The sequence below is a fragment of the Delphinapterus leucas genome, chromosome 4, assembly GCF_059928025.1.
Source record: "Delphinapterus leucas isolate spDelLeu-1000000601 "Yukka" chromosome 4, BTC_Dleu_Yukka2, whole genome shotgun sequence".
Classification (NCBI taxonomy): domain Eukaryota; kingdom Metazoa; phylum Chordata; class Mammalia; order Artiodactyla; family Monodontidae; genus Delphinapterus; species Delphinapterus leucas.
The window spans coordinates 4,495,109-4,511,291 of NC_143132.1; the positions used below are offsets into that span (position 1 = coordinate 4,495,109).

At 42.9% G+C, this 16,183-nt stretch overlaps 1 protein-coding gene across 1 annotated transcript in view; it reads right to left on the reverse strand.

The window, feature by feature from the left end:
• The window catches only part of BACE2 (beta-secretase 2), a 94,639-nt gene that overhangs the window by 44,943 nt on the left and 33,513 nt on the right, over positions 1-16,183 (reverse strand). Inside the window, exon 2 of the mRNA XM_022552884.3 lies at positions 15,475-15,563. Coding sequence (XP_022408592.1) covers positions 15,475-15,563 — 89 coding nt within the window. The remainder of the gene's footprint in view (positions 1-15,474; positions 15,564-16,183) is intronic.

Here is a 16,183-nt window from a genome sequence, read left to right on the forward strand (position 1 = left end):
TTGGGAGTCAGGGAGAAAGTTAAGTCAGGGATGACATGACCTTTTTTCGATACATCTCATATAAGCTTTAAAAATGGTAACAGTCTTTAATTCAGTAATTGTACTTCTGAGAATCTGATCCTAAGAAAAACACCCATGACGCAAACAGAGATTCATGAACAAAGACAGTCATTATGTTTTACTTATAACAGCAAACAGTTGGAAACAACCTAAATGCGCAGTAAAAAGGAAATAGTTTAGTAAATTATGGTACATCCATATGATGGAATATTAAATAGCTCTGAAAAATGCTGTTGAGTAAGACATTTTCAATGACACAGTAAAAAAATAAGGTAAAAGAAACATTTGTATATGTGGCAGAATCTTCTTCAAAAAAATTTAATACACTCCGATATTAGCAGTGCTACCTCTGGGTGGTGGGGTTTTGTAGGGGAAACTCTCATTCTTGTGGTTAGATCCTTCCATATTTTCTGCATATATAACTTTTTATAATCAGGGAAAATAGGTTATTTTTAAAATGTCTGGCAGACACATTTTGGAGAAATTTAATTTATTCTAACTTCATAATGGGATATGAAATATGAAGAATATTTAATTTTAACATTTTCTGACTACTTTAGCTAACTCCACCATGATCTTAAAAAGAGAGCAGCATTAAGTGAACATTTTATGTCCAGACGTCTTCTGACAAGGGCAGGCACAGACCGAAAAGTAAGTGTGGATGCACCCCGGGCACATGGAGCTCTAAGGGACCCATCAGAAATTACACATATAAAGCGTGTAGTCAGGTCATTGAAATGCAGGCACTTGAGGGTTGGTGTTTTAGTGCCAAGTTTTAGTGCCAGCATCAATTCAGTGACGATGCCTGGCACAGAGCAGGGACTGCACACGTTTAGGAGGAAAAGCAATTAAAATACTAAATTGTCAGTCCCTTTTGACAATTTGGGGTCATTCCATAAGTTTAAAACTGCACTACTGCTGGGGGTATAGATCAGTGGTAGAGCATTTGACTGCAAAACACTACTGCTAATGGAAGAGGCTAATTATTTTGAAAGGCTTAGAGAATGTGATCTAGCACAGGGTTGGCAAACTTTTTCTGTAAAGGGCCAGAAAACAAATCTTTCAGGTTTTGTGGGTCACGTGATTTCTGTTACTACTCCACTCTGCTAGTGAAGAAGCAGCCACATACGACAGATAAACATACGTGTGTCTGTGTTCCAATAAAACTTTATTTACAAAAACAGGCAGCAGGTTGGATGTGGCCTGTCAGCCCTAGTTTGCCAACTCCTGATCTAGAAGATTATTATCTCCCCAAATATTCTATAGTACCATGACTTCCTCTGGAGAAGTTTTTTTTATTTTTACTCTGTCCAGACTACAGAAAACTCATTAGAATCTGCCAATGTTACTGATAAGATGGACCAGGCTGACCATCTAAGTAGCACGTCCTCTGCAGTGTACTGACCAGCTTGCTATTTCCCTCATGGGCGAACATTCTAGATGTTTCGGTGCCATTTACAGAGAGATGAGAGGCAGCTGGAGTTACATTGCCTGCAGTCAAATAGTACTTCAACCACTTAGGAGCCATGTGTGACCCTAAGTCAAGTTAATTAACTTCTCTGTACCTCGGTTTCCTCAACTAAAAAGTCGGGACAAGTACAGTACCATACCTCATGGGGTTAATATTAAGAGAGTTAATACTGTAAACCATTTAGAACAAAACCCTGGAACACAGCAGGTACACAACAAACATAGCTGCTATTATTATAATTATCTAATCACTTGCTACCTTTATTCAATCTATGAACTGCTATTAGAAAATGTTAAGATATTTTTTCTAGGAAATGTTCCTATAGAGATACTCTTTCTGAATATCCAAAACTGTCTCATTCTGAAGTCCAACAACCTCCAGGAAAAGAGGCAAGTCTTGGGTAAGATTTGGTTAAAATGATCCAGGGAGGGGAGGAACCTTCTAGGTTTCTAAAAGATGGAGCTCTTCTGTGTTCTGGACCAGGGCTGTCCAATAGAACGTCTGCAATGACAGAAATATTCTCTACCTATGCTTCCAATACAGTAGCCACAGGTGGCTACAGAGCACCTGAAATGTGACTGTAGATCTTCCTCAACATACGATGGGGTTACATCCTGATAAACCCTTGTAAGTTGAAGTTATCATTAAGTTGAAAATGCATTTGATATACCTAACCTACTGAACACCCTAGCTTAGCCTAGCTTACCTTAGCCATGCTCAGAACACTTATATTAGCCTACAGTTGGGCAAAACCATCCAACACAAAGCCTATTTTATAATAAAATATTGAATATCTCCTGTAAGTTATTGAATATTATACTGAAAGTGAAAAACAGAGTGGTTGTCTGGGTCCAGCATGGTTATCAGTGTGTAGCTGTTTACCCTCACGACTGTGTGGCTGACAGGGAGCTATGGCTGCCGCTGCCCAGCATCACAAGAGAGGATTGTCCAGCATATTGCTAGCTTGGGAGAAGATCAAAATTCAGAATTCAAAGCACAGTTTCTACTGAACGTGCATTGCTTTTGCACCATGGTCAAGTTGAAAAATCATAAGTCAAACCATGATATGGGACCGTCTGGACAGTTTGACTAAAGAACGACTCTTTATTTAACATTAATTAATTTAAATTTAAATAGCCACAAGGACCTTCAAGATGGTGAAAGAGTAAGACGTGGAGATCGCCTTCCTCCCCACAGATACATCAGAACTACATCTACATGTGGAACAACTCCTACAGAACACCTACTGAACGTGGGCAGAAGACCTCAGACCTCCCAAAACGCAAGAAACCCCCACGTACCTGGGTAGGGCAAAAGAAAAAAGAAAACACAGAGACAGAAGGATAGGGACGGGACCTGCACCAGTGGGAGGGAGCCGTGAAGGAGGAAAGCTTTCCACACACTAGGAGCCCCTTCGCGGGCGGAGACTGCAGGTGGCGGAGAGGGGAGCTTCGGAGCCACGGAGGAGAGCGCAGCCACAGGGGTGCGGAGAGCAAAGCGGAGAGATTCCCGCACAGAGGATCGGTGCCGACCGGCACTCACCAGCCCGAGAGGCTTGTCTGCTCACCCGCTGGGGTGGGCGGAGCTGGGAGCTGAGGCTCGGGCTTCGGTCGGAGCGCAGGGAGAGGACTGGGGTTGGCGGTGTGAACACAGCCTGCAGGGGCTTAGTGCGCCACGGCTGGCCGGGAGGGAGTCCAGGGAAAAGTCTGGAGCTGCCGAAGAGGCAAGAGACTTTTTCTTACCTCTTTGTTTCCTGGTGCGTGAGGAGAAGGGATTAAGAGCACTGCTTAAAGGAGCTCCAGAGACGGGCACGAGCCGCGGCTAAAAGCGCGGACCCCAGAGATGGGCATGAGACGCTAAGGCCGCTGCTGCCGCCACCAAGAAGCCTGTGTGCGAGCACAGGTCACTCTCCACACCTCCCTTCCGGGGAGCCTGTGCAGCCCGCCACTGCCAGGGTCCCGGGATCCAGGGACAACTTCCCCGGGAGAACGCACGGGGCGCCTCAAGCTGGTGCAACGTCACGCCGGCCTCTGCCGCCACAGGCCCGCCCCGCATCCGTGTCCCTCCCTCCCCCCGGCCTGAGTGAGCCAGAGACCCCGAATCAGCGGCTCCTTTAACCCCCTCCTGTCTGAGCGAAAAACAGACCCCCTCCGGCGACCTATATGCAGAGGCGGGGCCAAATCCAAAGCTGAGCCCGGGAGCTGTGAGAACAAAGAAGAGAAAGGGAAATCTCTCCCAGCAGCCTCAGGAGCAGCGGATTAAATCTCCACAATTTGATGTACCTGCATCTGTGGAATACATGAATAGAAAACAAATCAGCCCAAAATTGAGGCAGTGGACTTTAGGAGCAACTGTAGACTTGGGGTTTGCTTTCTGCATCTAATTTGTTTCTGGTTTTATGTTTATCTTAGTTTATTTTTTAGTGCTTGTTATCATTGGTGGATTCCTTTATTGGTTTGGTTGCTCTCTTTCTTTTCCTTTTTAAATTAATTTTTTATTTTTTATTTTAATATATTATTAAAACATTTTATTTTAGTAACTATTTTATTTTATTATTTTTTTTTGTCTTTCTTTTTTTTTTCTCCCTTCTCTTCTGAGCCATGTGGCTGACAGAGTCTTGGTGCTCCAGCCGGGTGTCAGGCCTGAGCCTCTGAGGTAGGAGAGCTGAGTTCAGGACATTGGGCCACCAGAGACCTCCCAGCCCCACGTAATATCAATCAGCGAGAGCTCTACCAGAGATCCCTGTCTCAATGCTAAGACCCAACTCCACTCAACGACCAGCAAGCTCCAATGCTGTACACCCCATGCCAAACAACTAGCAAGACCGGAGGACAACCCCACCCATTAGCAGAAAGGCTGCCTAAAATCATAATAATTTCACAGACACCACAAAACACACCACCGGACACGGTCCTACCCACCAGAAAGACAAGATCCAGCCTCATCCACCAGAACACAGGCACTAGTCCCCTTCACCAGGAAGCCTACACAACCCACTGAACCAACTTTAGCCACTGGGGACAGACACCAAAAACAACAGGAACTATGAACCTGCAGCCTGCGCAAAGGAGACCCCAAACACAGTAAGTTAAGAAAAATGAGAAGACAGAGAAACACACAGCAGATAAAGGAGCAAGGTAAAAACCCACCAGACTAAACAAATGAAGAGGAACTAGGCAGTCTACCTGAAAAAGAATTCAGAGTAATGATAGTAAAGATGATCCAAAATCGTGGAAATAGAATGGAGAAAATACAAGAAACATTTAACAAGGACCTAGAAGAACTAAAGAGCAAACAAACAATGATGAACAACACAATAAATGAAATTAAAAATTCTCTAGAAGGAATCAATAGCAGAATAAATGAGGCAGAAGAACAGAAAAGTGACCTGGAAGGTAAAATAGTAAAAATAACTACTGCAGAGCAGAATAAAGAAAAAGAATGAAAAGAATTGAGGACAGTCTCAGAGACCTCAAGGACAACATTAAACACACCAACATTCAAATTATAGGGGTCCCCGAACAAGAAGAGAAAAAGAAAGGGTCTGAGAAAATATTTGAAGAGATTATAATTGAAAATTTCCCTAACATGAGAAAGGAAATAGTCAATCAAGTCCAGGAAGAGCAGAGAGTCCCATACAGGATAAATCCAAGGAGAAACACGCCAAGACACATATTAATCAAACTATCAAAAATTAAATACAAAGGAAAAATATTAAAAGCAGCAAGGGAAAAGTAACAAATAACATACACTGGAATCCCCATAAGGTTAACAGCTGATCTTTCAGCAGAAACTCTGCAAGCCAGAAGGGAGTGTCAGGACATATTTCAAGTGATGAAAGGGAAAAAACAAGATTACTCTACGCAGCAAGGATCTCATTCAGATTCGACAGGGAAATTAAAACCTTTACAGACAAGCAAAAGTTAAGAGAATTCAGCACCGCCAAGTAGCTTTACACCAAATGCTAAAGGCATTTCTCTAGGCAGGAAACACAAGAGAAGGAAAAGACCTACTAAAAAACAAACCCAAAACAATTAAGAAAATGGTACTAGCAACATACATATTGATAACTACCTTAAATGTAAATGGATGAAATGCTCCAACCAAAAGACATAAACTGGCTGAATGGATACAAAAACAAGACCCATATATATGCTGTCTACAAGAGACCCACTTCAGACCTATGGACACATACAGACTGGAAGTGAGGGGATGGAAAAAGATATTCTATGCACATGGAAATCAAAAGAAAGCTGCAGTAGCAATTCTCCTATCAGACAAAATAGACTTTAAAATAAAGAGTATTACAAGAGACGAAGAAAGACACTACATAATGATCAAGGGATCAATCCAAGAAGAAGATATAACAATTGTAAATATCTATGCATCCAACATAGGAGCACCTCAATACATAAGGCAAATACTAACAGCCACAAAAGGGGAAATCAACAGTAACACAATCATAGTAGGGGACTTTAACACCCCACTTTCACCAATGGACAGATCACCCAAAATGAAAATAAATAAGGAAACACAAGTTTTAAATGACACATCAGACAAAATTGACTTAATTGAGATTTATAGGACATTCCATCCAAAAACAACAGAATACACTTTCTTCTCAAGTCCTCATGGAACATTCTCCAGGATAGATCATATCTTGGGTCACAAATCAAGCCTTGGTAAATTTACGAAAACTGAAATCGTATCAAGTATCTTTTCCAACCACAACACTATGAGACTAGATACCAATTACAGGAAAAAAACTGTAAAAAACACAAACACATGGAGGCTAAACAGTACACTACTAAATAACTAAGAGATCACTGAAGAAATCAAAAAATTCCTAGAAACAAATGACAATGAAAACACGACAGCCCAAAAGCTATGGGATGCAGCAAAAGCTGATCTAAGAGGGAAGTTTATAGCAATACAATCCTACCTTAAGAAACAAGGAAAACCTCGCATAAACAACCAAACCTTACACCTAAAGCAATTAGAGAATGAAGAACAAAAAAACCTCAAAGTTAGCAGAAGGAAAGAAATCATAAAGATCAGATCAGAAATAAATGAAAAAGAAGTGAAGGAAACAATAGCAAAGATCAGTAAAACCAAAAGCTGGTTCTTTGAGAAGATAAACAAAACTGATAAACCATTAGCAAGGCTCATCAAGAAAAAATGGGAGAAGACTCAAATCAACAGAATTAGAAATGAAAAAGGAGAAGTAACAACTGACACTACAGAAATACAAAGGATCACGAGAGATCACCACAAGCAACTCTATGCCAATAAAATGGACAACCTGGAAGAAATGGACAAATTGTTAGAAAAGCACAACCTTCCCAGACTGAACCAGGAAGAAATAGAAAATATAAACAGACCAATCACAAGCACTGAAATTGAGACTGTGATTAAAAATCTTCCAACAAACAAAAGCCCAGGACCAGATGGCTTAACAGGCAAAATCTATCAAACATTTAGAGAAGAGCTAACACGTATCCTTCTCAAACTCTTCCAAAATATAGCAGAGGGAGGAACACTCCCAAACTCATTCTACGAGTCCACCTTGATACCAAAACCAGACATGTCACAAAAAAAGAAAAGTACAGGCCAATATCTCTGATGAACATATATGCAAAAATCCTCAACAAAATGCTAGCAAACAGAATCCAACAGCACATTAAACAGATCATACACCATGATCAAGTGGGGTTTATCCCAGGAATGCAAGGATTCTTCAATATATACAAATCAATCAATGTGATACACCATATTAACAAACTGAAGGATAAAAACCATACAATAATCTCAATAGATGCATAAAACCTGGTGGTGCAGTGGTTGAGAGTCTGCCTGCTGATGCAGGGGACACGGGTTCGTGCCCCAGTCCGGGAAGATCCCACATGCCGCGGAGCGCCTGGGCCCGTGAGCCATGGCCGCTGAGCCTGCGCATCTGGAGCCTGTGCTCCACAACAGGAGAGGCCACGACAGTGAGAGGCCCACGTACCGCAAAAAAAAAAAAAAAAAGAAAGAAAAGCTTTCAACAAAATTCAACACCCATTTATGATAAAATCTCTTCAGACAGTAGGCACAGAGGGGACTTACCTCAACATAATAAAGGCCATATATGACAAAACCACAGCCAACATCGTTCCCAATGGTGAAAAACTGAAACCATTTCCTCTAAGATCAGGAACAAGACAAGGTTGCCCACTCTCGTCACTATTATTCAACATAGCTTTGGAAGTTTTAGTCACAGCAATCAGAGAAGAAAAGGAAATAAAAGGAATCAAAATCAGAAAATAAGAAGTAAAACAGGGTGTTCCCTGGTGGCACAGTGGTTAAGAATCCGCCTGCCAGTGCAGGGGACATGGGTTCAAGCCCTGGTCTGGGAAGATGCCACATGCCGTGGAGCAACTAAGTCCGTGTGCCACAACGACTGAGCCTGCACTCTAGAGCCTGTGAGCCACAACTACTGAAGCCCACGTGCTGCAACTACTGAAGCCCGTGTGCCTAGAGCCTGTGCTCCGCAACAAAGAGAAGCCACCACAACGAGAAGCCCACGCACTGCAATGAAGAGTAGCCCCTGCTCGCTGCAACTAGAGAAAGCCCGCACGCAGCAACGAAGACCCAACGCAGCCAAAAATAAATAAAAATAAATAAATTTAAAGAAGTAAAATTGTCACTGTTTGCAGATGACATGATACTATACATAGAGAATCCTAAAGATGCTACCAGAAAACTACTAGAGCTAATCAATGAATTTGGTAAAGTAGCAGGATACAAAATTAATGCACAGAAATCTCTTGCATTTCTATACACTAATGATGAAAAATCCTAAAGAGAAATTAAGGAAACACTCCCATTTACCACTGCAACAAAAAGAGTAAAATATCTAGGAATAAACCTACCTAAGGAGACAAAAGACCTGTATGCAGAAAATTATAAGACACTGATGAAAGAAATTAAAGATGATACAAACAGATGGAGAGATATACCATGTTCTTGGATTGGAAGAATCAACACTGTGAAAATGACTGTACTGCCCAAAGCAATCTACAGATTCAATGCAATCCCTATCAAACTACCAATGTCATTTTTCATAGAACTAGAACAAAAAATTTCACACTTTGTATGGAAACACAAAAGACCCCGAATAGCCAAAGCAATCTTGGGAAAGAAAACCAGAGCTGGAGGAATCAGGCTCCCTGACTTCAGACAATACTACAAAGCTACAGTAATCAAGACAGTATGGTACTGGCACAAAAACTGAAATATAGGTCAATGGAACAGGATAGAAAGCCCAGAGATAAACTCATGCACATATGGTCACCTATTTTTGACAAAGGAGGCAAGAACATACCATGGAGAAAAGACAGCCTCTTCAATAAGTGGTGCTGGGAAAACTGGACAGCTGCATGTAAAAGAATGAAATTAGAACACTGCCTAACACCATACACAAATATAAACTCAAAATGGATTGAAGACCTAAATGTAAGGCTAGACACTATAAAACTCTTAGAGGAAAATACAGGCAGAACACTCTATGACATAAATCACAGCAAGATCCTTTTCAACTCACCTCCTAGAGAAATGGAAGTAAAAACAAAAATTAACAAATGGGACCTAATGAAACTTAACTGCTTTTGCACAGCAAAGGAAAACATAAACAAGACGAAAAGACAACCCTCAGAATGGCAGAAAATATTTGCAAACAAAGAAACTGACAAAGGATTAATTTCCAAAATATACAAGCAGCTCAATGCAGCTCAATATCAGAAAAACAAACAACCCAAATCCAAAAATGGGCAGAAGACCTAAACAGACATTTCTCCAAAGAAGATATACAGATCGCCAACAAACACATGAAAGGATGCTCAACATCACTAATCATTAGAGAAATGCAAATCAAAACTACAATGAGATATCATCTCACACCAGTCAGAATGGCCATCATCAAAAAATCTAGAAACAATAAATGCTGGAGAGGGTGTGGAGAAAAGGGAACGCTCTTGCACTGCTGGTGGGAATGTGAATTGGTTCAGCCACTATGGAGAACAGTATGGAGGTTCCTTAAAAAACTACAAATAGAACTACCATATGACCCAGCAATCCCACTACTGGGCATATGCCCTGAGAAAACCATAATTCAAAAAGAGTCGTGTACCACAATGTTCATTGCAGCACTATTTACAATAGCCAGGACATGGAAGCAACCTAAGTGTCCATCGACAGATGACTGGATAAAGAAGATGTGGCACAGATATACAATGGACTATTAGCCATAAAAAGAAACAAAAGTGAGTTATTTGTAGTGAGGTGGATGGACCTAGAGTCTGTCATACAGAGTGAAGTAAGTCAGAAAGAGAAAAACAAATACTGTATGCTAACACATATATATGGAATCTAAAAAAAAAAAAAAGGCTCTGAAGAACCTAGGGGCAGGACAGGAATAAAGATGGAGATGTAGAGAGTGGACTTGAGGACACGGGGAGGGGGGAGGGTAAGCTGGGACGAAGTGAGAGAGTGGCATGGACATATACACTACCAAAGGTAAAATAGATAGCTAGTGGGAAGCAGCCGCATGGCACAGGGAGATCAGCTTGGTGCTTTGTGACCACCTAGGGGGGTGGGATAGAGAGGGTGGGAGGGAGACGCAAGAGGGAGGAGATATGGGGATATACGTATACGTATAGCTGATTCACTTTGTTATACAGCAGAAACTAACACAACAATGTAAAGCAATTATACTCCAATAAAGATGTTAAAAAAAAATTTAAGTAGCCACATGTGACTAGTAGCTACCCTTGTAGAAAGCACAGTTCCAGATAATGTGAGAAAAAAGTAATTCTTAGCTCGTATTCACTGGGCTCCTCGAACTAAACCTCAAAGAGTAGAAACCCCAGAGATGAACCATAAGCAATTCTGAGGGTTATTAATGTGTAGTTTCCAGGAGCAGACTTTTTTAAAAAGTGCATTCCTCCATCTTTATGTTCTAACATCCCACCTCTTGGGCACTAAAATGCTTTGGCTCTCAACTGTTCTGCATATTAATTAACTATGTGGAGAGCGAACCCCAGATTGACTGCTTCTTTGCAGTATCAATTCTGGGTGCACAGAAACAGCCATCCATGAAGGATGTGAGTAGCCAGGAAAAAGTCCACTCATAGCAATAAAATCACTTTGAACCAAATTCAGGGGACATTCTGCCTCTGATAAGAGTGTTCAGGGAATGCAGGACTGAAAAGTGAAATCAATGAAACTGAGCAGAAAAGAACCACAGAACATTTTATTATTTTAAAGAAACCCAGAGAACATACAGTGAAAAGGTGAAAGGGCAGAATTCAAAAGAGTTGAATCCTGGGGTCGGCTCTGGTTCCCGCAAGCCACCCCACCCAGGGAATGCTGAGTCTCCTGAAAAACTCTGCCCAGAGACTTCCCCGGGGCTCTTCCGCATATTTCAGAGTTTGGGGTCTACCTTTGGGGATAGCTGGCCTGGACCAGGTGACCAGATACCCTTTTTGCTCTTCTAAAGTCTGGAAGTGACCAGATCAGAGTAAACGGGGCCACTGACAGCCCAGGGACTTCCGTCCATCCTGGAACGTCATCAACATCCTGGGCAATGGCAAATGCTTCAGGGCTCCAATATGGCAAGACCTCTCCTGGACAGGCAAGCAATGGGCAGGCTCAAGAAATTATCTAAATAATCAGGCAAAAATGTCTGTCATCAGCACATTGCACATCAGCACATCAGCACAAAGATGAGGCATTGGGTCTCAAGGCTCCAGTTCAGCCTCCTTAAGCAAATTAGCTGGTAATTTTCTAGTATCCCATATTCTACTACTTACAAGCATCAGTTGAGGAAAAGAGATTGCTCTCTTGCCACAGTTACTCTGTGGGCTTCACCCCAGATGGCGTATAGGAGGAGGAAGCTTTTTAATGAAAATAGACTTAATTTCCTGAAAAGATTAGTATAAGGTCAGGGGGAATGAGTCTTTTGACTCTCTCATGAAGCCAATTGACTGGAGGCTATTTTACTCGCTAAAAAAGAAGTACATCTAAAAAAAATACATGATAGTCTTTTTGCTATATAGTAATTCATTGGAACATTCACCAACATGAAATGAGGGCTTCTGGTGGGACAAAGCTACACAAATGACTAATGGTAACCTGGCGTCTGATTCCATAAATCAAAGAGATCTTGTCAAAGTACCCTAAGTCAAATCTCCAATTACTGGGACATGTTTCAGGAAGCATTAAACCTGAATATCCAGAGACTGGGGGACTTGAATCAGAGGCTGACAAACCCAACCAGAAACCTTATTATAACTAAGAGAGATCAGAGGGACAAAGCAAATACAGAAACATCACAAGGCAGGGAGCTACATCTCAGAAAAGAAACCTTTGTCAAAAATTGAGAAAGGACGTAGAACATTCCCTCGGCTTCCATCAAATACAATGGTGGAAGGTGTACCTTAGGCCAACTCTAAAGTTAGACGAAAGCATCAGACAAATTAATCGTACATAATTTACTACGTAAATTATAGTTCATGTCTTTATAATAATAAATCTGTGTTGACATAAGCCTATGAGAAGCGCGGAGAAAAAAACAGAGGAAAGGAGAGAAAGAAAGGTTACTATAAATTTAAGCAAGTATTTACCCTACAAAACACACGTGTTAGTAGGGATGCTGTTTAGGAAGAGAACTTGCCTAAAATTCAGAAATGCGATGTTTTACATTTGATTCAGTTAGGAAGAAACCTGATAGCCCTGTTGAAGAAGAGATGTCCTTAAAAGAAAGGCAGTACCAGGGCTAGAGGTCCAAAATGGGTCATGTTTTAAAGGTATTAAGTAAATTTCAACAATACTTGCAAATGAGGAAAGCAGGTGGAAGTCTGAATGATGGAGGTGCCAATGGGATGAAGCTGACAATGCAGGGGAGTCTGGGGCTTCTGAAAGTTGGCAGGTTCTGCTACGCCTCTCTTTATTTGCTCAGGAGGGAGAAATAGATGAGAACCTTGAGTGCTCAGAAAGCTGGGAGGGAGCCCTGAATTCTTCTGTGGGATTAGCAGGAGGGCAGGCCTAGCCATCATGGGAGCTATGCATGTTCCCAGGAGTCTTCACATTAAATCAGGTTTGTGAAAGAGCCAGAGGAGCTCCACCTTTAAGTAGGAAAGACAAAAGCCATCTGCTACCTGAACCCCAAACTGGCTAGCAGGAAGCTTAGAAGGATGTGTCCCACTGAAGGCTGAAAGAGAACCATGGTTCAACACAACAATGAACAAAGTCGAAGGCAAATGAGAAAGACAGCCAGTTGTCTACCATCGATTAAATACTGTACACTTATTAAATGACACTGTACACAGTATTTGTAACGTTGACTATTATTTACCCTTGTACATTTCCATAACTGCATCTGCATAGCAAAAGGGTAACCTGGTCGAAAGCACACTCTGACCTTTATTGACCCCTGGCTGTGCCACTTACTGGGAAGGAAATACCCACCCATGGTGTTAGATTTACACATTTAAATCTATAAAGTGGATACACACATGACCCGAACTTGGCTTTACTGTGCTGTACTGTTGCTGTATTGTATCATGTGTCCACAGATGCGTGATGGAAAACAAAATTGCTCTGGGGAGGAAAACTGTTAAAGATGTAACTGAGCTCCAGGGATGTCTGTTCTGTCTCTACGGCAGGCAGAGCCCCCAGTAGGCGTGGGGAAACTGCGTGAATGTGTAGACTAGGAAGAGCCTTGTAGTGGAAAAAACATAGAGCTGGGATTGCCTTGCCACCAGGATAAACATCTTTTACGTAGTTTAACACACATTGCGTTTTCTAGGAATGCAACTACTGTGTAAATTGAGGAAGGTGATATTTTCAGGGGGAAACTTTACTAAGATTCTTCACCAATCTGGGAAATTCACATCACCAAACCAAGCTGCTCTGGGTGTCTGAGTCTATTTTAATCCGATTTGTCAGTCTGCACTGGGCGCTGTGTGTCTGTGGTGATGCTCACAGCCTCAGGCACCCTCCAACTTCATGTGTATCCTACCCAGGGTGTTTAGACATTGAGGTACTCATCACCTTCCTGTGAATTCCCTCCTTTTACCCCGCACCCCCAAACTCCTGCATATTGCATCAGTGCGTTTAGAATTACATATGAAGATAAGTTCCACTACCTTTGCATTTCAGTTCAGGGCATTACAAAGCACTCACTCTATAGAGGGGGTGCCAGGGCTCAAGTTTGGGACCTCTTGTCCTAGAAGCCTGAACCTGGGCCAGTCTCTTGGCTCCTGGACCTCCTGTGCTACGTGAATAAAAATGAGAGGTTTGGACTGACTTCTGTTCCATGATGAAGTGGTTGAGGGGAGCGGGCTGTCTGGGGCAGAGGATTTAGACAAACCACAATTTGAGTGGGAAAGGGCAGAGGGCAGCCAGCGATCAAAAGTCAACCTCCTTCCCCTGGCTGCACACCCGCTGCCCCAATTTCCAGGCATCTGAGGTCACAGGAACAACTTCAGGGCACATATTAATCTTCACAAAGCGATCACAAGCCAGGAGTTTCATCCAGAATTTCAGTGATTACAGGTTATCAACACGCTGAGTCATAAACTAAGCTACAGATTCCCTGAAGGAGGTGCCAACCAGCTATCACTGTAGCCCCAGGGGCCCATGTAGCACCAACTACCACTGCCTCCAGCTGGACACACAGGAGACCATACCTCTTTGTGCCATCAAAATGGAGACCAAGATGCACGGGCAGAATCGAGATGAGCACTTCGGTATAACGTCTCCTGCCTTATTGATGCTGCCCGGGCTTTGCTGTACCTTCCCAGTTGTTACTTTCCCTCGTATGTTTCCTTCCTTTCTTTTTTTCCCCCCAACTGAAGTTGGGGTTCATTCCCCAGAACCAAAGACTGCGGGTAGGGAAAGTGAAAAAGGAAAGACACGAAGATTTGCAGCAGGGAAATGTGATATGCCAGCTCACGACCCTAAAAAGCAAACCACACGTCAGCTTACTCGCCTTATCTGTTTCGTTTAAATTCTAGGGTCACAGAAATAGATGTGAAATTAAAATGTGCACAGCATCAGGGTAGCAATAGTCACTCGGGGGATAGTGACTCTGACCCCATGGGCCCCTTCAGAGATGAACAGTGACACGCACGAGTCCCAGGGCCTGGACACGCAGACTGGCCTTATTCCAGAGACTTCTATCTGGGTTCCACACTTCCTCACAACCCTGCCCACAGCTGCTAGCTTGCAGCCTCAGGCCTGAGTGCTTTGTGCTCACAATACATCCTTTCCAAGTGAGTCATGGATTCCTCTCGTCAGAAACACCTCCTGGCACAGAAATTGTTTCATTGAACCACGCCTTGACCCATGCCACCAATCTTCAGGGCGATGCAAAGGTGGCTTTCCAAGCAACGCCAGGCTGCTGCCCGGAACAGTCTCACACTCACCTCCAATGCCCCCTGCCCTGCTCAGGCGCACCTCCAAGTTAGGACTGGAGGGGCCCAACAAACATCAAAGGGTCACCTCCCTGCAACTCAGGTCTGACTACAAAACTGCTGTCTGAGTTTCTATAAAGCGGCACTCATGAGAACACACCAAGGTTATTAGGAGGATCCTCCTGTGGATTCATCCGGAATGGATGTATACATGTATGTACGCATATACGTGTGCCACACCCGCACACCACACACAAATATACACACCACCATGTGCACGTACACACAGTTACCTCCACATACACAAATACATATATACAGACCACTGTATGCACGTACACACAAATATATACATACATACACAGATATATACATGAATATATCCCCCTCAAAATGAAACAGCGTTTTGGTGACTTTCTCCCAGTGTGTTCTGAAGTGTTCACGTGGTGCCCCCAAGCCCGGCCGTGACAGGCACAACCCCTCACTCACCTCTCCGTGTCAAAGTATGAGTCGACGTAGGGATGCGGGGCCCCGGCCACGGCGAAGTTGCTGCTTCCAGTGTCAACGAGTATCTGCAGCTTTTATTTTTAAAGGAAAAACAGAGAAACCATCAGGCTATTTGAATAAGGCAACATTGCTGACTACTTCTTTTAAAAATTAAGTACCAAGAACAATGTATTACTTGGAGAAAACTTACATCGATTAGAAATATCTTTAAAAAGCTGTTAGAAAACTGAACCCTGAACACAGTCTGTCGTGAAGCTTGCATGGGCGAGGTGGAATCAGTTTAGCCTCAGAGAGGCACTCAACCTTAAACGAAGGTAAATTCAGTGGAATAAGTGGGATTTTTCCTTTTTCAGCTGATGGCACCTGGTAACCAGGCAGAGCCCTTTCTCACCCTGGGCTCTTGGCCGGGTTTGTCACTTGGCTGGGGTAGCCCTCCTCCTGCCTTTCCAATCTCACTTGGAAATCCTCATTCACCCCCTCCTCTCCCTCCACACGTCCAGGATGCTTTCCCAGACTCGTCCTGGCACTGGGCATCCCTCATCTCTGCTGCATAGCACCTGGGAACACCTGTCAGAGGTACCACTTTTTTTTTTTTTTTTTAGTTTTAATGAGTTAGCATTTACACACAAATAAAAACGGAAGACCTTGGGTTTTCCGCTGGTGCGCTCTGGCATGGTGTTCTCCCAAACCA